The sequence below is a fragment of the Hippoglossus hippoglossus genome, chromosome 4 (genome assembly GCF_009819705.1).
Source record: "Hippoglossus hippoglossus isolate fHipHip1 chromosome 4, fHipHip1.pri, whole genome shotgun sequence".
NCBI lineage: Eukaryota > Metazoa > Chordata > Actinopteri > Pleuronectiformes > Pleuronectidae > Hippoglossus > Hippoglossus hippoglossus.
The window spans coordinates 19502526-19525701 of record NC_047154.1 but is presented as its reverse complement, the minus strand read 5'-3'; the positions used below and the strand labels follow the sequence as shown (position 1 = coordinate 19525701).

At 40.3% G+C, this 23176-nt stretch overlaps 2 protein-coding genes across 4 annotated transcripts in view; both read right to left on the bottom strand.

Moving 5' to 3' along the window:
- Positions 1 to 2506: 2506 nt before the first annotated feature.
- On the bottom strand, positions 2507 to 4310 carry LOC117760629 (GTP cyclohydrolase 1 2-like). The gene is made up of 6 exons (XM_034583800.1): positions 3935 to 4310; positions 3576 to 3685; positions 3375 to 3430; positions 3249 to 3280; positions 3074 to 3158; positions 2507 to 2918 (listed from the first exon to the last, which is right to left on the bottom strand). The coding sequence occupies exons 1-6, from the start codon at positions 4200 to 4202 to the stop codon at positions 2789 to 2791; spliced, it is 681 nt and encodes a 226-aa protein (XP_034439691.1). The 5' UTR covers positions 4203 to 4310; the 3' UTR covers positions 2507 to 2788.
- Positions 4311 to 7624: 3314 nt separating this feature from the next.
- kank3 (KN motif and ankyrin repeat domains 3) overlaps positions 7625 to 23176 on the bottom strand; it is a 29286-nt gene continuing 13734 nt past the window's right edge. Inside the window, exons 1-12 of one of the 3 annotated variants that reach the window (XM_034583781.1) lie at positions 20747 to 20797; positions 19069 to 19141; positions 17696 to 17782; positions 15642 to 17441; positions 15072 to 15174; positions 14617 to 14847; positions 14385 to 14475; positions 13788 to 14007; positions 13393 to 13535; positions 11493 to 11693; positions 9310 to 9411; positions 7625 to 8324 (exon numbers count right to left, since the gene is read on the bottom strand). In XM_034583781.1, the coding sequence (XP_034439672.1) occupies positions 8262 to 8324; positions 9310 to 9411; positions 11493 to 11693; positions 13393 to 13535; positions 13788 to 14007; positions 14385 to 14475; positions 14617 to 14847; positions 15072 to 15174; positions 15642 to 17441; positions 17696 to 17732 (2991 nt within the window). In that variant the 5' untranslated portion in view covers positions 17733 to 17782; positions 19069 to 19141; positions 20747 to 20797 and the 3' untranslated portion in view covers positions 7625 to 8261. Of the gene's footprint in view, positions 8325 to 9309; positions 9412 to 11492; positions 11694 to 13392; positions 13536 to 13787; positions 14008 to 14384; positions 14476 to 14616; positions 14848 to 15071; positions 15175 to 15641; positions 17442 to 17695; positions 17783 to 19068; positions 19142 to 20746; positions 20798 to 23176 lie in introns of those variants that run through there. The other 2 variants (XM_034583780.1, XM_034583782.1) reach the window with 2 other exon arrangements.

Here is a 23176-nt window from a genome sequence, read left to right as displayed (position 1 = left end):
GAACTGTGCACAATAACACGTTCTACAGCGAAACATTCAATGTGCAACAATTGAAAATCTCTGACGCAGACCAGCAAATGGACTTTTGATTTTCTGCCTGTCGTGTACAGTGATTCACAGATTCCACTGTCCACATGATATCTTTCGGAGCAAATGCTCAGTCTGCTCAGTTCTATATTGTGTGTTTTTTTCTGTGCGTTGTGACTGAAAACATTATCGATTTTTGCACTGATTATTCACTCATTAGGAGCAACATATTAAAGAGACAAATATCTTTTAATGTGTTTAATTTGTCACACTTTGTTCTCAAAAGATTCTAAAACAATCAGTTACTATACAACACGATTGTTAAGCTCTGTGGTGATAACTATACAGAACGACAGCCTCAGCAACTCAGACAAACTTTAATACTGAACCTACACTATTAAATTCGGGTTGCAGCTTTTAATGTGACGGTGCAATTTGCGTTAGCTTGGAACATTTAATTTCCAACTCAGGCAGTGTGAGGAAATTTCGAGGTAGAAGTCAGTTGATGTACATCCCGAACATTGACTTTGACTCTTAAAGTGAGTGCACGCTCTGTGTCTTGAGCATCTCAACACGAGGCTGGCCCTTTGTGCTGCTGACGGTCTTGTGCTTTGGAAGAATCCTGTTATCTACCCACATCTTACAATACTTCATCGTGAACCCAGCACATCCGTCAGAGCCTTGACCACATATATTAACGGTTAATGCACCGAGAGGTTATTTGGTTTTATGGTTTATATAACTTAATACCACTACGTTTTATTATGAAGTCAATTTTTTTAAATATTTTTTTTGAAAAGATGTCAGCTAATACCACTGATACATTAATAATATGGATCATTTAAACTCTCAAAAACTGCCAGTATAGTAAAACGTGTGACCCTTTGGGTTTAACTCAGGTTTAATAATAATGGGAGTGTTTTACAATTTAAGTCGTTACAAAAGTGACAAAAAATATCTGCACAATAGGGAGTATGGAGGTCCAAAAATGTCATGTAAATTGTGATACAACTAATTATTGATACATTTTTCAGCATTAATAAATCAATCAATTTACAAATTAAATATTCATCAATCATAAAATTGTTCATATTAAAGAGGGATTTTCAAAAATAACATAAAACAGTAAATAAGTACACATTTGAATATAAATATTAGAATTTATGGATTAATAATGGAAATAAAAATCAACTTGAGTATTCAGTTTAAAAAGAAATAAATATTTGGATTCACAAACTGAATACAGAATTTAAACAGGTATTTAAATGGTTGACTTCCTTTCCTCTTCTCTGTAGTTAATCATGTTGCTTTTTTTAATGTCAAAGGTTTGATAAGTTACAAAGGTCAATGTCTGCAGCAAAGAGAGTCGTCTCTCAAAGAAAACATTGATCCTCAAGTGCCTGAAACGACCTTTTGCATTCCTGACTTTTTACGGTAATGCTTCTTCATCACCAAGTAACATGTAATATGCCAGCCTTCCAGCTAATGTGGAAAGCAGAACCAATGCCATTGATATAGTGGCTACACCAGTGTTAACAGCTGATCCGGATGCCACTGGGTAAGTACATGACATATCTGACACATTCTCAAAGGCCTGGGCTTTTTGGGACAAGAGCCAAAATGGAGCATTTCAGATGGATCCTTAAAGAGCTGCTGCAGCAATGTATGTTATAAGACAAATAATGCGTATTTTGAACTTTATTCTTTTTTTTTACATTATACATTAGACTCCCAGATAGAATTATGAACCAAAATATGGGCATTTTAATTTAAAACAATAAGTTAAACCTGAGAAGTCTTTAATAGATAAGAATGTTAAAATATTATATAAATATCAATCAATCAAATTTGATTGGTATAGCCCATATTCACAAATCACAATTTGTGGACAATAGGACATCCCCTGTCCTTAACTCTCAACAAGAGTATATTGAGATACAGTATGAGATTGGATGGAGTTATTTTCCAACAATGAATAAATCATTTCCTATAATGAGAAGGGTAGAACTTGATTTTAGATATGTTACATATTTATTAACTATTATAAAAGTGTCAAAACATATTCCAGTAACATAATGAGGGTATATTGTCAATTTACATGGATAGTTGCTCTAAATTGAGACTGATACTGACCAGTAAATTGTATTTATCTTCCTTCAGCATGTCTAATCTTAGAGTAATAGTGAAAACTCAGTGAACAGTCAGTTGTTTCATAAAATCATAATTTCTCAGAGACAGGATTGCAGCCTGCAATCTTCAGATATGACTGTGTTAAAAGTTTATTTCAACCCAAACTATTGTTAATACTGGCTTCTAGATTCTTAATGATGTAATAAAGGTACGGAGGCAAATCCCTATGCATTTCATTGGCCCACGTGTCTTAATGGTGGTGTCATATAAAGTGCATGCAAACTATTAAATTATGTTTATCTTGGTCTTAAAGAGAGAAACACACAAGTTGCATCCAGGTAGTGGGTTAAACATTTCTTTTATTGCATTTTCACATTTATAGTTATTGGCTGTAAATGTAGGACTGTTACAAAAAATGACAAATGTTTAGATAAATAAAGATAAGAATACTCATACTGTATTTGTGTGGGATATTTGCATTTCTTGCATCTGATATTTGTTATCACTTACAAAGCTGAAAAAATACAATATCATTTTAAGTAAACTAGCCAATAACACTAGCAGTTTACAGACCGACACAAAAACACTGTACAATTCCCTCTGTTTAACCGTGTGTTGAGGTAAAAACGTGTTACTTCCTCATTGTGAGGGCGAGAAACTCCTTCCTGGTCTTGAAATCGTCATGGAATCTTCCCAGCATGACACTCGTAACAGTGCTGGCGTTCATCTTCTGCACACCTCTCATCACCATGCACATGTGACTGTGATGCACAAAAGAGATTATTAATGACCTCCACAAATATAACAGTTGATTAAGCTTAAAAATGTCTACACCGGCCTCTCAATGTTCTCCATCGATCCTCCACACGTACAATTGAGAAGTCAGGACCATGATAGAAACGAGCTGAATACTCACACAGCCTCAATCACCACTGCTACTCCCGCAGGCTCCAGAGCCTCAGAGATGGCTGAAGCGATCTGCTTGGTCAGACGCTCCTGGACTGTGGAGACATTTTCACAATAAATGATACGCAAGAACAAAAAGGACAAAGATGATAAATGAAGAATTGAATCTTAGTCAACTGTTTTACCTTGAAGCCTCCTGCTGTAGATCTCAACAATTCTGGAAGAAAGTAAAAATAGAGAATTATATACATGGGTTTGTGTGTGTGTGTGCTTGCCTGTCTATTGTGTGTTTATCTCTTGTCGTCACCTACCTTGCAAGTTTGCTGAGACCAACCACCTTCTTGTTTGGGAGGTATGCTATGTGAGCCTGAAACATTACAATGCACTCTGTCAGGGTACCGGCTCACTAAATCTGATGCAGAATATTAGAATCTGCTCGTATCATTATAACATTTGTAAATGTAAAGTAAGTGTTTTTTTAGAAATGTTTACTGGCTTTGTTATTAAGTTACCTTGCCGAAGAAGGGCACCAGGTGATGTTCACAGAGAGAGAACAGCTCGATGTCCTTGACAATCACCATCTCTTCATGGTTCTCATCAAAGATCGCATCATTCAAGATATCTGTGTGGAGATGAAATGTTACTTGGACATTTTGCAATAATACTGGAGCAAATCAGAAGACAGAGAATGACTGACACTGTGTCCATTATTCAAAAGCCAGCATTTAGCGTAGAGAAGGATTTTTATGACACCAGGACATAGCAACTTCAACATATTTCTATTTCAACAGTCATTATGGGATAATTGTTTTTGCCATATTGAAAGGACTTTTGCATTTCATCAGTAAAATCAACAGAAATCTATCCTCACCCTGGGTGGTTTCTTTGTAGCCTTTGGTGAGGAACTGCATGGCCTTGGCTGCACGCAGCGGTGTCCGTAGGAGTCCCTCTCGGCCCACGTCTTCTCCAAGCTCACTAAGTATGGTGCTGTAAGATTTCTCAATCAGGGACCGCTTCTTTGACTCTTCAGCTTCCTTGGATTCTTTCTCTTTGCACAAGTCGTTATGTGTGGATTCGATGCGCATATTCAGATAATCTGACACGACTCCGTTCATCTCTGAAGCATGGTGATACTCCATTCTGACTTGTAGTTCTACTTTAAAGCAAGACACTGCAGGATACAATGAAACAGGCCCGGTGGTTCACTGTCGGCTGAGTTGTGTCGGAGAGGATGTCGCCGTGGTTTTTTAAAGTCTGATGTGGTGCCCAGAGGCAACAGCATCACAGGAGCGTCAAGACCATGCAGGAGTAATCGATTTCAAAGTCTGTTGCATCGAAAACCGTGAAGCAGCATTTGACCGATCCTGTGATTTTATTTTAAATACCTCGTATTTGCATGCTCTGAGTTGAAGAAGCTTACTCGGATTGTTTTGAGCATTTCCACATTATGTTGGACAATTGTCATTACAATATTTATAAAGCCACAACACAAGTTGTTGTTTTTCAAAGTACCCGAAAGAGCACTGATGTAAGTGATTGCCATATCCTGAAGTAATCAGTAATTTTTGTGAGTAGTAGTAAAAAATCTGTTCAGAGGGACCGAAGGGTGACACAGTGGCGCATCGGTTAGCCTCGTAGAAAGAAGGTTCCTGGTTTGATCTCTGGTTTGGCCACGGTTTTCCTGGGTGAAGTTTGCATTAGGGCTGCATGATATTAGTAAATCATGTGTACATGAATAGTAGCACATTTACAGTTTGGTAATATGTGACTTTTGTCAAGTGCCCCTACATGACCATGGTGATTTCCCAAATAGTACCTCTAACATCTAGTACCTTTAATCAGTTAAATAACAGTCTTGTAATTTCAATTTAATGGCATGTGACTGGTTAGGCACAGTCGTCATTTCTCCATTACCAATGCCATTCCCAAATTTAATAATATAAATGAAATAAGTCCACTAACATTATTTTGACTGCAAAAAGGGCAAACTCATCAGGATTTAGACTTTACTAATAGCAAATACAGACCATCATGAAGTTCTGTGGAGTCTATTATTCATCACAATTTATATATTCAACTTATCATAACAGATTTACAAAACTTTTTCAAATGTCAATATGAACAAAATGGGGCCTGGCCTATATTGTATATTTGAATTAATGTGTGAAATCCTCATTGAACTCCAATCAGAGTCTTATTATTTGAGGTATTTGAAGTGAAATCACAGGATCAGTCAACTGCTGCTTTGTGGTGTTTGATGAAAAAGAATTTGAAATCAATTTCTTCTGCATGATTAGACTCCGGTGTCGAAGCTACTGTGATGCTGTGGCCCAAGGGCTCCACACATTGGCATCATAGCTTGACGCAGTCAGAGTAACACATTTTTTTTGTCGGATTGTTTTGCAATCTCACTTTTTGTCTTATTAAAAACAAGTTATGATAAAAACTTTTAATCAAACAAAAAGGTATCAATCATGATGTCCTCTTTTTATAGCATCAAATAAACCTAAAACCAGAGGGGTGTACACTGGTATGAATTTGCCCTAGTATATGGATGCTGACTGATAAGATCCTTACAGATAATGCAGTAAGCTATGCTCAGTTTGCCTGAAAGAAGAAGACATTTTTCAGCAGGCTTTTTCTTCATTGCAAAAAGTAGGCTAGTATTTAGTGTTATTTTTCTACTGGACATAACTGCAATGCAATAAAATGACAGTTATAAAGGCAGCTAAATTAGGGAGTGGCATGGGGATGTTTGGAAAAGTTATGTTTAAAGTTATTGGATATAATAGGAATAGTAAAGAACTGTGTGAATTTGCACTGTTCACTGTTAGACACTCAATACTCAAAAAATACTTTTATTACATGATACATGAATATGTTATACATCATTTGAATGTATTATAATGCAGTAACTGCTATGGACTGCTACCATTTGTTTTCATTATTATTTTATGTTGTTGTAGAGTTTTTGATAGAATCCCTTTGGCTGCATAAGGCTTGATTAAAGATTCAGTGTTTACAATTTAGTGACATCTAGTGGTAAAGTTGCATGTTGCAGCTAAATACCCCTCACCTCACCCTCCTCTTCCAAACACGATAGAGAACCTGTGGTAGCCTTCAGTTCTCATAAATAAAAATAAAAAGGTGTTTGTCTAGTTTGGACTACTGTAAAAAACATGGCGGCCTTCGTAGAGAGGACCCACTCCTGAGTAAATATAAAGGATTTAAATATAAAGGGCTCATTCTAGAGTAAAGAGAACAACAAGTTAGATGAAACACACTAGTGAAAACATCACTAAGATTATTTTATATACAATTTTAGCTGTTATATCCCTTTCACGTAAATCTTACACACTGGACCTTTTAACTTATGTCCCTTTGTTTGCTTCAATTAAAAAAAGGCAGTGCTGTAGTGCCTTTGAGCTTATGTCACTCATTTAGTCAGTCTGGTGGACGTCACATTATCACATCAAAGAGGCTGCGTTGTGTCTTGATATTGCAGCTGAATAGCAATCAATTTTTCATACTTCTTCACAGTCTTCAACGCATGTTCCTTTGCAGCACTTGTACTTCCAAGAACTACATCATGAGTCCCTCTGTCCCATTACTTTCACGTCACATAACCTTCTTTGAAGACAATGTTTGATGTTTTCAATATTAGCCATGGCCATGATCTTAAGATCGGCATTAATTGTTTATCATTAACTTTGCAGTGTTCAAAAATGTAAGTGTTATAGATCTGCAAACATCACTTCCTACTTCAAAATCATAAAACAAAATATTGCCATAACCAATAATGTCTTGAATGATGCAGCAAGTGATTTGCCTCAAGCAGATATTGTAGTAGTTGGTTATATCTGAAAGGTTTCTGTTTTGAAATAATCAACAGATCAATCCATTCGGCACATGATCACACCTCACCCAGCTGACTGTCTTGTGCTTTAGAAGAATACTGGTGTCTACTACTTTGTCTGCTCTCACTTTGAATGTATCATAAACAAACCAGCACATCAGTCAGAACAATAACCACATTTGCTAATGATCAATACACTCAATGGTTTATTATTTTGCTTATTCTACAGCAGTGGTGGGAAATCTTCTCTCTCTCTCTCTCAATTTTTATAACATCCTTTGTGGGCCACACTGTTACTGAACACATTAATCACATTAACCTTGTGATGGAAAACAACTTTACTCAGACCTGCACAATGTTCAGGAGGAATTTTTCGTTCATTCTTCCAACAGAACTGTTTCAGCTCAACCATATTCTCATTATGTCTGGTGTTAAAAGGCACATTTTGTTTATTTCTATTGTCATAGATTTACTTTTGTACAGTGTCACTGTCCTGCTGCATCACCCATTTTTTACTGAGCTGTATCTGGTGGACAGCCTCCCTGATATTGTCCACTGAGATACTTGATAAACTTAGGAGTTGTACTTCATCGTTGGTATGATGTTTTCATTCTGGAACTTACTCAGAGAAATCCACCTTCACTTAGTTTCAAGAAGTTAATTCTTAAAGAAACGTTTGTAATTCAGAAAAACACAAATCGTCTTTTATGTAAATACGTATGTTTATTTGATATATATATACTGTATTTATATGAACATACAATACATGAACAATTAGTGCAGACTATGAAGGAGAACAGGTTCACATATCAGTCATCCAAGGCAGGGCAGAGAGTGTAGACACACAGCATATATGTTGTAAAGTATAAAATTAGTTATGTTAAAGAAACCAATTCAGGAAGTCACTACATACATTTTCTGAAGCATCAACACTGGGCTTCACTATTAGATAGTGACGTATTGTGATGCATATTGTGTCAGTGTGGGGGCTTGCATGGAAAAGGACAGTTGCTGTTTTTTCTTGCCATCACTGTGTGTGTTGCCCTCAACTGTAAAACACTTGTGAAGTGCAAATAATAAACATAAGGCCTCAGCTCCTGTCACAGATAAAAGAGACGTCATTTAGACATGCTAGGAGCTCATATTAGTCAAGTATATAATATAACCATTCACAACGTTTATGGAAAAATAGTTTTCTCATATTAACAATACTTATAAATGCAGGGCATATGGCAAAAATATAAATACATATATATTTAAGTAAATTCCAGTGGAGCTTTTCTCAGCTCATATCCAGTTTTGTTTGCTCTTGCGTCCGCCTCAGCCAGAGGCTGTGATCAGGTCAGTATGCAGGCCAGGGCTTTTGAGGAGTGGTGGGGCTGCGTTGTTGGGCCTTTGGACTCCCCTGAAACACACAATGAGAGGGACAGGGTCGGTTTTATTATTATTCAGCAAGTGAATTCACACTGAAATCTGCTCTTTCTAAGGAACACCTGTATAATCCTAGACAGTCCAGTGTAGGGTTCAGCGACCACACATGTGCGCGTGGATATATCGTCAATCAGCAGTTGTGTGGCTGATGGTGTCTGATGCAAAGATTTTAGCATATTGCCCAACACTAGTCCAGCACAAGGACTCAATCATAACATCCATCTTTACAAAGCTCATAATGTTCAGGCTTTGGTCACATTATTTGAGACATAAAACCAGGGTTTTCAAGTCCTGTTTTATTAAAGGTATCTTTGTCACTTCCATTTGATAGGTGTACCTAATAAAGTGGCCATGTATAGTTAAGTTGTTTGACCACTCATCAGAATTAAGAGTTATGCAGGAAATGCAAATATTAAACATTAGGTAGAGATAACATATTTCATATCCAGTAAATATGAATACCACTTTATTGTCAATTGTAATCCCATTTAAATTTTTAGAATAACTAAAGAAATGTTATGGTTATATAAGTATGTATATAAGTTAAAATCAAAAGCAATAGTTTGGGAATCTGGCTCTCCCCACAATCTACAGGAGCTTGGTGTCACCTAAAGGGGGCAGCAGTGCACCTTCCGTCAATGCTGCCCACACCCAAACTAAAGCTGTGAGAGCTTCCATGGAACTGAGCCACTTCTCATACAAGAGACTTTGCTCACTGTTCAGTTATGTTGTGAGTGTGGCCTGCACCAACTAAAGGTGACCACCCCTTAGTATGTTTTCTTTACATGTCTCCTTTTGTGCATCATTGTGTGTGACATAAAGTGTCCTGTGACTGCTCCATTTTCATCAACTCAATCAATCCACCACAGTCTCTACTCCCTGTTTTCCTAAATTAAATTCTTGTGTCTTCTGTGGGCACATCTTCACAGAGGAGGGGGTCGGTGGGAGGGTGGACTCACCACAGCAGGCTGGGTCTTGGCATAGTTCAAATGGGCGTAGAGCAGCACGGCTGTGTCATTGTGAGATGCCTCCAGTGCGATGGACAGAGCGTTGCTGCCATCCTGTAGTCAGAGGAGGAAAGAGAGAGGAAGGGCAGAAAGTGAGTTAAATCGATTTGGGGTCATGGTTTAATTTTCATCACACAACCTGCAGAATTCACCAGTTTTAGTTTTCCTCTGTACGAATACAATTTTTTCGTGCAGTAAATGTCTTGGTCAAAAAGAACCTTACAAAAATGATGATGTGTTTATTTTTCTATGGGCCAATATATCTTCATCAGATTTTTTAAATCTCACGATTGATCCCACAGGAAGAAAAAAATGGATTAAAGTAATGACATCACCCAGTAAGTTACCAGGTTCCAACTGTTCCACCCTTTGACCAGTGCAGCTGCAAGTTCGAACTGGGAAATCACAATGCTTCCAAATGAATCTCATCTGCACATGTTTTTTGCTGCCACAGCTGGACAAGTGGAGCGCTCCCCCTCTCACTGAGCATTTAGGTTCCTGACATGTTTATCTCTAGTCCTCATCCGACAGTGCTGCATTAATTAAAATATTAATAATTTCTTTCATAGGACATTGAAACAAATAAACTGCGTGTGCCTTCACAGATCAGGTTTAAAAAATCCATTATAAAGATGCAGGATTGGAACTGCTTCTTTCTTCTAACACTTAGACAGTTTGTTAGGTACGCTGAGCTAACAATTACTTTTTTTTTGACTGTTCTGGAGAGGTGTTTATTCTACTTTGTGGGCATCATTAACCACATCTGGACTGAAGTTTTATGTGTTTTTTCCTGGCCCAGGCCCCATCGCTCTGCCAAGTGGGATGCAAATAGGTTTAGTAATTTTTTTTTTTGTGTAATCCTGATGGAAACAAACAGAAGTGGGTCAAGACGTAACCTCCACTGTGGCGGTAATGAACTTTATGACCTCCACAAACATACGATTTAATGCAGGGATTGTGTGAGACTGTAATAATAATAAACGTGCAGCTGAGTGCACGTCTCCACTCTGCTTTACAGTCACGGTTTGTCATGCTGTTCTTTGTTTCAGGAGGACGGGAGGTGGGGGCTTTTCCAAATATTTTCCCACCCGCCCCCCCCTCTCTTGGGTCCACTGCTCAGTCCAGCTGTGTTGCACTGAAACACAATCCAGGAGCTGCCTGCGTCGAATGGCCAACTCATTCTGGGACAGATGTGAACACTCAACAAACATGTCTGTCCGTCTGTCTGCTCCTTCTTCGAGCATTCAGACCAATCCACCGTGAAATCACTTTCAAATACTCAGCTGTGCAGATTAGCCATCAAATACAGGAAAAATGTCACAATGAGGCGAGTTGTGTTCCAGGGTAAGATCTTTTCTTTTTGTTTGCAAATGACAAACTGCATTTTTTATACTGCAGTTTGTGGTGCATCATACAAAAAGTTGTTTAACCTACCCTCACTGATTTAAATGGGCTGGATATAGTGTTTAAAATAATGTCGAATATTATAACGCTCTTGTATTTATTGTAGGACTTTTGTATGCGACTTCACTAGTCTTAGCTATGTGTGTCTAATTAACTGAATGTGTGAGTGTTGGTTCTACACAACACAAATGATAAATCTCCTGCAGCCTTGATCTTCTAAAGTCTAAAAGTCTGTTTGTTTCACTTTATCCAAAACATTTTTAGAAAATGAACAATTGCTGCTGATGTATGGATGCACCGTGTGGTAAGGTATGTTGGTGCATTAGCTTGCAGGGCATTGTGGTTCGAGTCTATGGCTGTGAACAGTGGAGCTGCGGCTTTGTAATTCACCCCCCGGGGGCTTGTAAGTAGACCAGTGACTGTGTTTCCTGTAAACAGCAGTGATTTGAGCAGAAGGCAGATGAAACTAATCTGATGGTGGCTCTTTAACTTATCTAGCTTACTGGGGGAAAAACTTAAAATAAGAAAGAGAGAAAGAAACGACAAGGAGAGAAAAGTGCATGGACCGCTTTCCCATGAGGAGCCGTTTCCTGAGCACAGATTAAGCTGAATCCCAGACGAGAATACGTTCCGATGTTTTCAGCAGAGGTCGAGCATCGTCAAACTCAGAGTAGCTCACTCAAAGTTGCAAGGACTGCACAAGCCAAAAGACTAAAACGTAAACATCTTACATTATCCACGATGGATATGTCACAGCCAGGCTGTTCCAGGAGCAGTTTGACGATCTCGGCTCGGCCATGTTCGCTGGCACACATCAGGGCCGTGGACCCCTCGTCGTCCTGCACGTTGACGTCGGCTCCACACGCGAGCAGTGCCCGCACCATCTCCTGACGTCCATGGCTAACGGCTAGCATCAATGCTGTCTGGCCCGCCTGCAAAGGGATAGAAGTAAAGTTAATAATTTCCAAATGCTGGAAAAAGTCATGTATATCTTAAGAGATATTACCAACAAAACAAAAATGTTGTCAGAGGTTCTACGGTTTTACTATGTACTCAGGAAAGCGCTGACGAACTGGGAAATGTAAAGCGGTTTTCTTTTTTTTTTTACTTTTCCTTCGTTTGCTAAGCACCTGTCTTTTCTCTTTTTCAGCACTGCCCTGATTTATATTTTTGCAAATCCCTTTCACCATAGAGCATTCAGTCCTCTACTTGGCTCTCAGTATTTTTTGCAAATGCCATAACTCAGCAGAAAATAGTACATTTTAAATTCCTGTCTCTAAAATTACATTGCATGTCTTGGGGTTTGTTCCACACAGCAACAATAACTAGTGCCAATAATTTGATTTATAGCCGGTGATGCTATAAATTTAGTCATAGAGTCCTATGACTTGGCAGCGTGCGGGTGTGTCAGGCGGCCATGTCCAAACACATACACTACACAGCCAGATTAGATCAACCAGAGATACAACAGAAAAGTCAACAGATTCTCAGGAATGACTTCTGCGTCATGTCAGGCTTTCTACTTCTCGAATCAAATTTGACATATAATCAATTATTTCTCAAGTCGCTGGCTTTGAATGCAACATTCATTAATTACGTATCAGGAAATGCTTGTAACACCTACTCACTAAAATAAACATGGAAACAAACCGGGACATTATTCTCTTTTTTTCCCCTTCTCTCAAAACAGCTCAATCATTGAAACAACAAAAGGGGGAAAACCAAGTTTATATTCAGCAAAGGAATGAAACAAAAAAATATTGAAACAATTGTATGCTAGTAAAAGATAAATAATAAGCTTGAATTGGCAGATTTTCCATTTTGGCTATAACGTGTAGATCTTATGTTTGGTTTAATGAAAGACATTGTGTCCAAATAGGACTTAACTGATTTAAAAAGCTGTGTGAGGACTGACTCCATGCCTCTGGCTGATGGAGGTGACTACAGATCCACAAAGGCTCTTTGTGCACTTTTTGGACACAATTTATTCACAGTTCTCAGGGGTTACTCACAAAATAAATAATTTTATAATTTCAGAACATGAAAGGAAAAAAACCTGTTTACATCAGCGTGTGCCTCCTAATATTAAGCTACATCCATACTTCTATGTTTTAGTTTTAAAATGCATCCCTGTGGCTACATTTAGCTGCTGTCCACAGAGTTTAGAGCTCCTAAAAACTAGTACAAATCTGCATTGTAGTACAGAAATGACTTTTGGAAACAATGACTCACATTCGCTTCCTAATTGGTTCTCATCGTGACTTGACTACCAAGCGGTAAAGACAAAACGTTGTAAAGTAGACAAAATACCTGCTCTTACTTTTCACCATTGTTGTTAATTGTTTGAAGTATTTCTTGAATGAAAGCAACCAACTGCAGAGTAGACAATCTGCTTTCTGTGTGAATCAGCAATGGCCACAAGCTATGGATTTTTAGATGTATTAGTATGGATTGAGATTATCACTGATACGGAGCTAAAAACTTGTGTGAACGGAGCTTATTTTCACTTTGAAACGAAAACATAGTAAAGACACGTGTTTGAAAGGAATGACTGCAGTAAAATAACTGTGACACGAGTGCTGTGTCCAGGTAAAGGGCTCTCTGAACTGCGATGGAGTGATGGTGACTTGCCTGGCTGGCCTTGGCGTTGACGTTGCCCTGACTGAAGAGCTTCTTGACCACAGCCATATCGTCCTCTTCCTTCACAGTAGAGAGAGCAGCCAGCATGATGGCCGTGTAGCCCGCCTTGTTCTGCTTATCCACGCAGCACACACCTGTGGGAAAGTCACTTTACTACTCTGTGTTTAGGCATATAAATGGACCAGCTTAGCTAGAAGACTACATGAAGGCTAGAGAAGTTAGCTGTAGCTCCTTAAACTAGCATCTTCTCCTATTTCATTAAGTGATAAACACACAGAAATACACATAACAACAACCTCAAGTAAACTAAGGGCTCCTCTTGTCCATCAGCATACAAGTAGCACAATCATCGAGTCTGTAAGGCGTCACTCTTTGTAATCGCTAACCTGTGTCCAGCAGCAGTCCAACCACGCCAAAGTTGGAGTGGGACACACTGTAGTGAAGAGCTGTGTTGCCGTTGCCGTCAGTCATGTTGACTACGTGTTGCAGCAGAGCCGACGACACTTCAGAGAACGCCATCAGGTAGTCGGAGACCCGCGAATGCTGAGCCATCTTGGCACTAGAGATGCGGAACCACTCGAGCTGCACAGTGTGGGTGCTGGAGAGCTGAGGGTCCAAAGTCAGGTTATTATTAAGAATTCATTGAATCTGGAAAAACTGAATCTGAGGCATTCTGAAAGGAAATGCTATTCTGAGGATTTCTATTGTAGCTTATTTATGCTGATTTCTTATTCAGATTTTATCATTTGTAGATACAAAATAAAATAATTTGAGTTAGTACACTGACTTACTTTTTGCTGACTTTTTTGTTTTTGTTTATTTGTTCATTATTTATGTTTGATTGGACTAAACAATATCCTCAAACAATACAATCACGCAGCCTTCATCAAATATTAAATTCCTGTCATTTGCATTATTACAGTGGTGAAGTTAAAAGTTGAACTCTGTGATAAAATGATTTGAAGAAGCATGCAGGGACGCACCACTTCCTTACTCTTCAGTGTTTTAATGTCATCGTTCAGGTGATTCTTTAAAATGAGGCAAGCTTCACGCATTTTTGAGCTCAGCTCAAACCTGCAACAAAACAACAAATGAATGAAGTCTAAAAACAAAAAACTCACCGCTTTCTGCACATATATTCTTTTTCTATTTCTATTTCTCCAAACTTACAGGAAACTAACTAAATATATTATTTTTCCCAGAATAACAACCTACTTCTCTTTCACAGCATCAGATGAATAACTTTCAGCTCTCAGAGTTTCCTCATCGGTGTCGCTCTCGTCCAGGTTGACATTCCTCTCCTCCTCGGACGTTTCTTCCTCAAGAGCAGCCTCGTCCTCCTCTGTGCTGCACTCCCCTTCCCCACTTTCTCCAGAAGAACTTCCATCTTCCTCCTCGTCCTCTTCTTCCTCCCCCTCTTCCTCTTCACTGGATGTTGACTCATACCTGGGAGGCACAAATATTTGCTGTAACAAAGAGCATCGATTCCTAACTAATGTCCTTCACATTTTTGGACCTGGTTGTCTCTCTCTTCAAAAGCAGCACTGCAGTTGGTGAGTTTTTTGTTTCTCATTTCTAAAACCTGTGACCTGATGTGTGTGCAGTGTTATTTTAAAACCTTTAGACCTTCTGCTGTGGTAAAAATAAAAATTAGGTTTCATGTTACCCACCCTCCATTTAGAATACCAACAAACTGCAGGCTCTTCTTGCCAGTGGTGCGATTTTCACCCGAGTTACTCCCATCCTTCCTTTTCATGATGGATTTCAGCAAACCTATTGTCAAGTAGAACAAACACAATGGTCAAACAATAGTTCAAACAAAGTACACCAGAGAGACACATACCTCACACAAAAGCAAGACTGCCGATAGAACAGAGACTACACAATATTTCTACTTCTCGATTTAAATCTGACGGGTACATTGGCATTTAATTTAGTACCTCGTTTAGTAATCTTTAATTTTACTTCATAAGATTTTCCAGGGTTCCTTATAATTATTTGGACATAGATATTGTGTTTAGTCTCTCCATTATTCTCCACTTGTTACAAAACATGAAATAGTTCTTTCATTTTAGTTAGTAAGTGCATTCATGAATGCTGTTACTTATGATGCATTGTTGTGTTTTTATCATGATCAACCTTTGACTTATACTGTGGAAAGCTACATATTTGAAGCAGCCTCTTATGATGTGCTAAACCTTAACCTAGAAAAAAAACCTACAATATCCTAAAGTCTTAACCTGTCTTGGTGTCGCCAGCTTCCGTTTTCTGTCCTTGGTCGTCCTCTTGCTTCTCGGCTGTGCTGACAACCTCTTCCTCTGGACAAACCTTGTACTCAGCGATGGTCAACTGTCTCCTCTTTGGTGCTGTAACTTTTTGCTCCACAGTCTTTTCCTCAAACAAGTTCTCCCATTGACACCCAGTGCTGACCAGTGCAACAGGAGCTGGCTCTGCTGGTTCCTGTAAAGCATCCGTCTGGGTGCCCTGTTCAGTCTGATCTGCTGTCAGAATCTCCCCTACACATGCATCAGTCACCTCTGGACGGCATAAAACTGCAACATCTTTAAACTCAGAAGTCACTGTCTCTGTCTGGACATGCATCGTGTCTGGTTTTGCAAGAACCCCTTTCTCAAACATGACCTTAGTGGTTTTCTCTTCCATCTTGGCTCTAAGCATCCCTAGGTCGTTGTCAACCACACTCAACTGGTCCTCTAGAGCCACAATGGTCTCCTGCTGAAATTTAATGGTGTCTTGTAAGGTGTCAATCTCCCGCTGCGCCTCGCTGGTCACTCCAAGTAGTGACTCCATGACCCAAACCTCAGCCTCTTCTGTCTCTACGCTGGCCTGTACCCCCTCCTCGTGAACCAGAGGGGCCTCTGTTTCTGTACATTTCTCACAGACATTCACCTTGGTGTCTACGGAGGCATCTTTCACACCCTGGCGGTGGTAGAAAACAACAGAGTCCATTGGCATGTCGTCCCCAGCAGCCACTGATTTCTTCTCAACAGCTGCAACTTTCTGTGGAACTTTTACTAAAACTTTTGATGAGGGTTCTGGAGTTTTCTCTTCCTTCCCCTCAAACTTCTCTGTCAACCTTTTCAGCTCGCCAGATTTTCCAAGGCCGGAGTGACCAGGTGAGGTTGGTGCAGTTTGTTTAGCATGGATATGGTGGTCACTTTGGCTTTGAAGGGTCTCTGTTGTTTGGGTAGAAGACTCTTTGGACTGTTGCTTCTGCTGAGCCACCTCCATGGCTACTTTCTTATCTTCCAGGGCTAACAGGAGCATGTCTTTCTCTGCACGAAGCTTGGCTACCTCTCGCTCAAGTGCAGGAACACCCTTTACCCTTTCTTCCATCTCCTTTAGCTGCTTCAAGGCCGTAGCCATCTGCTCTCTAACTGTCTGCAGCTGGCTGGGAGGGATAGGAGTCATTGCGGTGCCAGTAGCAGGGGTACTGCGCCCTGAGGTCTGAGGACTGGGTTTAACCCAGTTACTCTGCAGAGTGGATAAGGAGGGTAAGAGCTGTTTGGGAGGATCTGCAAGCTGGAATCGGCCGCCATTCTGATGCTGGTGGGTTTGTTCCTGCTGTAGCCGCCGGCTGGTTTCAAGGAGAGTCCGCTCAACTCTAGGGTTTCGCTGCGGTGGAGGGGGTGGCACTTTGGCTCCAGCAGACAGTGGAGGGACTGTGAGGAGGGTCACTGGGGAAAGAGAGAATCCCTCACAGGGTGCTGACCCAAGGCGGTTGCGTGGTGGTGGCGGTGGAGGAGCTCTGCCATCTTCACTGGCAGGGGAAGCTAGAGACTCTGTGGAGGTCCAGCCACTGGTACGCCCGCCCACGCTCGTGCTCCTCTGGGAGAGTTTGACCCCTCTGCCCAAGCGGCGGGAGCTGATAGGTCCCCGACGGAGATTGTGCCCACTCTCTATTTCTTCTACATATTTGAGGAAATCCAGATCCAGCTGGAAACCATATGGAGTCTGAACGGAGTAGGAACCTGTCTGGTCAGCCTCCTCCTGATTGGAGTAGATGAATGGAGAGCGCAGATCTGGAAGGCAACAGACGAGTATCTTAGAAACATGCCCCGTTTCCTCGTAAATAAACAAAGAACTATCTTGTTTATTTCTGTGTTTCCTAGCTTCTAATCATCCACTTTTTTTGGCACATTGCATATTTTCTTATTATCGTCACCAACTGTCATTCAGTGGAATATCACATACATATTTACATGTGCATGTTTACAAAACAATCGAACAAAGAGTGGAAATACAAAAACAACAACATCTTTAGGCAGTTTCTTACCAGGCAGCTTCGGGTTAACTTGCACCGACTGAGTCATTTTTCAGGACTGGGACCTTTCAGCACACACAGCTTCAAATCAACACCTGGCTGAATGAAACACAGGAATTATTTTTTCGTGAAGCTACTTGAACCAAAAAGGAAGCAAAGTGACGTCATTTCTAAAACATTACACATTAATATCATTTTTCTCCTTAAAGTCAAGAGGTGCGTGTTTGGATTCTCTATCGTAGATTTCTCAGCAAGCATCGACCTCATGTGCTCCACATCAACATATTTTGTTAATGGGAGACAGCTGTACACAACAAATAACAAATACAGCCCATCTTCTAACGTGGCAGATGCATCTTTATAGAAGTAGTAAACGTACAACAAAGTGCAGAAAAGGCCTGAAGAGGTTTATGTGTTTTCTTGTTGGCACTCGCAACAACCTGCTACTCAATTCAAAGGAAGGTGAATTCCCTTCTTTCAGAGATAAAGAGGTTTTGTTAAATGGATGGCTTGTTTGCTTTTCCTCTTTAGAGGTGTTGAAGGACGTTGAGGCTGACATCATTCATACCTCAGAGAGAGAGAGAGAGAGAGAGAGAGAGAGAGAGAGAGAGAGAGAGAGAGAGAGAGAGAGAGAACTAGCCTTCCAAGTGGTTGCTGGAGCATTCAGAGGATCGTCGTTATGGAAGTCAAAAATCTGATTTCCCTTAAGAGTCTTTACATATGCCAGTAAGACCTAAAATACCTGTCTGAGTGTATGCGTGTGTGTGTAGAGTCTGTCGAGTGAAGATAGCAGTCATGGGAAATACCTCAGAACAAAGTCAACAACAAAGCTGAACATTGTCCAAAAACCTTCAAACGGTTGCTGCTCCATTAACAAGAGCGTTACACCGTCCAGCTCTACTGAGAAACCACAGGATTCTCCTCACCACAAGGCCACTGACATTAATACTGCTTCCCTGGGAAATCAATTATTCCCCCCAGACATAATGTCCATTTATCCAGACACGTGAAAAATGCAGGAAAATAAAACTGGGTGCACGTGGCAGAAGTTATGAACTGCTTTTTTCTAACACAGAAAACGCTGCACATTAACAAATGAAATTAAGATTTACACCAAGGAATCAATTGTAAACAAATAATCTGCCTGAGGCAGGAACTGAAGTTCACCATTTACTCATTCACCATATCATGCCAAGTATAAAGCACCTTTTTAAAACACAGATACAAGGTGATTTACAAGTACAAAATTAATTGAAGACAAACCATTACAGTTTGGAGATCAGACAATGGAGTAAAGAGTAAACATGTTCCAGATGCTAAAGATTACTGCACCTGTGATGTTTTAAAGCAAAGCAGTGTGTTGTGGTGTGTTGAAGGAAGCGCACCTCTCAGCCGCTCAGTGAATGATTCATGCAGCTGGAGTTCAGGCTGGTTCCCTCCTCACTGCTCCACACAGCCCTGGAAGAGAGAGAGAGAGAGAGGGAGACACTCAGGCCATTGTACCAGAGCAAATATCACAGCAACACACAAACTAATAAATGCAAATGTTTGAATAAAAAGGTTTGAGGATGAGACTGATGTAAATCACGTTACGCCGCTCAGTCACCAGATCCCAGAAGTTAACACCTTTGGGAGCAACAGACAGATCTCCTCCACCAGCGTCACCAAATCTGCAGTCACCCGAAGCTGATGCCGTAAGAAACTGAAATCTTCTCACCAATTAAACCATTGTTACTTTGCAGGAACAGAAATAACTTACAGCTCATCGTGAAATAACTACGACCACTGCAGTGCAAGAGCTGAAGTCGCCGACGCTCGATTTAGTCTCAACAGTTCATTCCTCAAATTATTCTGTTCTGTCCTATTATTATTTTCATTATTATCATTATCAGCATTACTATTATTATTGGCACCATGATCATTGCTGCTATTATTATTAATATTATATGTATTAATAACATCATTACATCTACAAGAATCCCTATTATTGTCGTCACAATAACAACCAGTGTGCCAGAGCTTAAATACAACAGTTGCACAACTGTTCCTGCTCTCTCTCTCTCTCTCTCTCTCTCTCTCTCTCTCTCTCTCTCTCTCTCTCTCTCTCTCTCTCTCTCTCGCTCTCTCTCTCGCTCTCTCTCTCGCTCTCGCCCTCTCTTCTCACCTTTCCACCCACCTCTCCCCTCTCCCCCTTTTCTCTCCTCTCACCCCTAGACAGTTGGTCGCCCACAACAAGCCTGGTTCTGATTCATCCTGTTAACAGGGATTTTTTTTTTTACTCACTTTTGCTTTCTCATTGTAGGAACTATTGGGTTTCTCTTTAAGTCTTGACCTTAGTATGTAAAGTGAGATCATGTTAGTTGTGATTTTGAATTAAAACTTGATGTTATCACAAACGTGTCTGATTGAACTACGACCCCTCGGTGTGCTCACGGGGCTGAACTCTTCAATCCAGTCGTGTCATTGGATAAACAGTGACATTAGATTGTTTTTCAAAAACACAGCATTTATTTAAACCTATGAAGCACTGCAGATTACTCACTGACATTGGGATTCTGAATGTTTGCACGCCAGCTCTCTATAGTAGAAAGGATATGCTAGTTGAATGACTAATGGTAAATATGCTGTATTTATACATATATTTATGTCACATTCATAAAGCACTTCTGTACGAATCATCCATTCACAGGGGGATTTGGGGGATTTACTAAATTCTTTTCAACTTGCTGACTGGAGGAGCCGTGGATAAGACCACCGACCTTCCGCCACCCACTGGAGGAGCAAGTTTAGACCCCCCCGACGCACGACTTGTGTAAACTGTGACAAGGTAAAGCTCAAACTTCAATGTCACAGGTGTGTAAGGTTACAAAGAGTGTCAGAGGTTGCTGTGTCACAAAAAGACACAGATCTCAGTTTCTTACATGTAACTCAAAACCACTGAACACAGTCTCAGATAAACTAACCTGTACCCTGCCCCTGCCCCCCCCCCGCCCACACGCACGCACATAACCTGGGATACACGCAGTCGTTCATTTAGTCTCAAACACACACATACACACGCACAGATGTGTTTTCCGGCAGCCACAGGCACATTCCTTCACTGACACATGCTGCTGCAACACGCTGGTCCCCCTTATGACTGACTACTGATAACCTGTGAACACACACACACACACACACACACACATTCATCACATGCACAGTTCATCTGCTGGTTCAGACTGAGGCTGACAGACAGTTTATTGTCAAAGAATAAACCACAAACATTCAGTCAGACAGACGACCAATTAGCACAAATTACATTATGGGCCATTATGGACGGAAAAACCGGGTCTTCTCCACCTGAAAACAGTGTTTCTGGTCTGTATCTTATCAGTCGCTGCTCTGTTTCTCCTCAGTGTCTCTGTCAGCTGCTTGTCTCAGGTCAGACCACAGCCAACATGATGCTGCAGCGTCCCGACCAATCAGACGCAAGGTTTTCAGGGCTGTGACCTCAGTGCTTCACTTTGGTCCAAATCAGAGACAGGAGTTCAGTTTGAAACCAAACTAACCAGAGTTTATAAACAAGCCACATGATTCACTGCTAGTTTGTTTATTGATCAGTTTTAGTAACGTGTAATCCAGCTTGGTTGGATAATTTGAAGACATTTTTATAAAATTTATAAATTAAAATAACTCTTCTCCAACCATATCTCCTTTTCTGTGCTTAGACAATAGGTTAGATGACTTTTTTTCACTTTAAATTTGTGTATAAACTTCATAATCTCCATTTAATTTTTGTTTATTTTGTTCTTTCTCAAAGTTATTATATTCAGATTATCCTAAGTAAACAGTGGACAGTGACACCAGATTAAACATTACAGAGAATGCCAAGCACATGTGATGGAGACAGTTTTACCCAGATACACTCCAGAATGAGATTAGATCAGCAGATTTGGGAACAATCACACTCAGGGACTTTCAGATGTCTCACCAGAGTTCAGATGGCATCATTTAAACTTCAGGCACAAGTCGAGGGTCTTTCTTCTTTAACAAATCAACTAAAGTGAGAGGAAAATGTGGACTAATTAGAAATAAAAAAGCCAGTTTAAGTTTTAGGCCTTTTCCAGGATGGGACTTGACAACCTATAATGTTGTCTCCATACAAGTGCCCATATGAGAATATGAAACAGATTTGTTTGCTGTAGACGACCATACATTGGTGTAATAATGTTTCTGAAGCTTAGATGAGGTTTCAGTCGTCAAGTTGATTGAGTATCTTCCACAGTTATAACCTTTTTAGTGCAGATGTCACTATTCTCACAGCCAAGCAGGTTAGATTTAAATTCAACAATCCATCCATTCTATACTGCCTATCATTTAGTGTTGCACGAGAGCTGGAGTTCCTGTGTGCACCCTGGAAAGCTCACAGAGAAACAACATTTCACTCTCACATTCACACCTACGGACACTTTAGAGTCTCCAAGTGACCGTACCCCAGTCTGCATGTCTTTTGACTGTGGGAGGAGGTGGCATTAAATCTAAATACCACCTTTGATAAGACAGGACGTGGGTTTTAGACAAAAAAAAACAAACAAGGCAGACACTTACAGGCTGTTGGAAGTTAATGTTGAGGCAAGTATGCAGATTGTATTTTCAGTGATGGATTTCTGCTTTAACTGATCTAGACTGATTGTATCTGCAGAATCGTTTTCAATAAAACGGCATCAAATAATCCACCTGACTTTATCTGTGGTGCAGCAGCATTGAGACGCCATGAAAAGCTCATTAAAAACAAGAGGAGCAGCAGAGAGAACTGCAGCTTCTAACCCTAACCCAAGACAGGTATTATATTGTGTAGAGCATTATTTATAATTAAAAGCACAACCTGAGCACTCTCCTCACTCTGCTCCTCTTCTCCACAAACCTCATCCTCCCCTCTGTTTTCATTCTTTACTTTCTTCACCTCCTCACTTCTTTTCCCTTCATCAGATCCTCTCCATGTTTCCTCGTCTCCTCTCATCACAAGACTGTCATTTCTCCTCACATGACTCTCATCTCTCCTCTCACCCTCCACGCACACACAAACCCCTCAGCTCAAGTGTTGCTGTTTTTCTCTCTGATTTGATGACAGGCAGCAAATTACAGACTGCAGTGAGAAGCTGCATTCCTTCTCTGCTCTACACCAAGAGTCCTGACCAGCTGAGTCGCTCGCTCGCGCACACACACACACACACACACACACACACACACACACACACACACACACACACACACACACACACACACACACACACACACACACACACACACACACACACACACACACACACACACACGAGTGCCAAGAGTCATTATGACACTCACACAAGCCCCCCCAAAAATTACCTTTAAATGCATGTGCACGCACGCACACACAATCCCATATTTATACAAAGACAATATGCTGCTTCATTTTGGGCGTACCACTTTAATTCAGTGAACTCTAACTGGTTCTATTGTGAACAGATGGCC

What these genes read in the sequence shown, in the direction of transcription:
- LOC117760629 (XM_034583800.1), bottom strand. Translation starts at nt 4,202, where the DNA reads ATGGAGTATCACCATGCTTCAGAGATGAACGGAGTCGTGTCAGATTAT. An exon ending in CTACAGCAGGAGGCTTCAAG is followed by an intron (nt 3,159 to 3,248) that starts GTAAAACAGTTG and finishes ATGTCTCCACAG; the next exon opens with TCCAGGAGCGTCTGACCAAG. An exon ending in GCAGTGGTGATTGAGGCTGT is followed by an intron (nt 2,919 to 3,073) that starts GTGAGTATTCAG and finishes TGTGCATCACAG; the next exon opens with TCACATGTGCATGGTGATGA.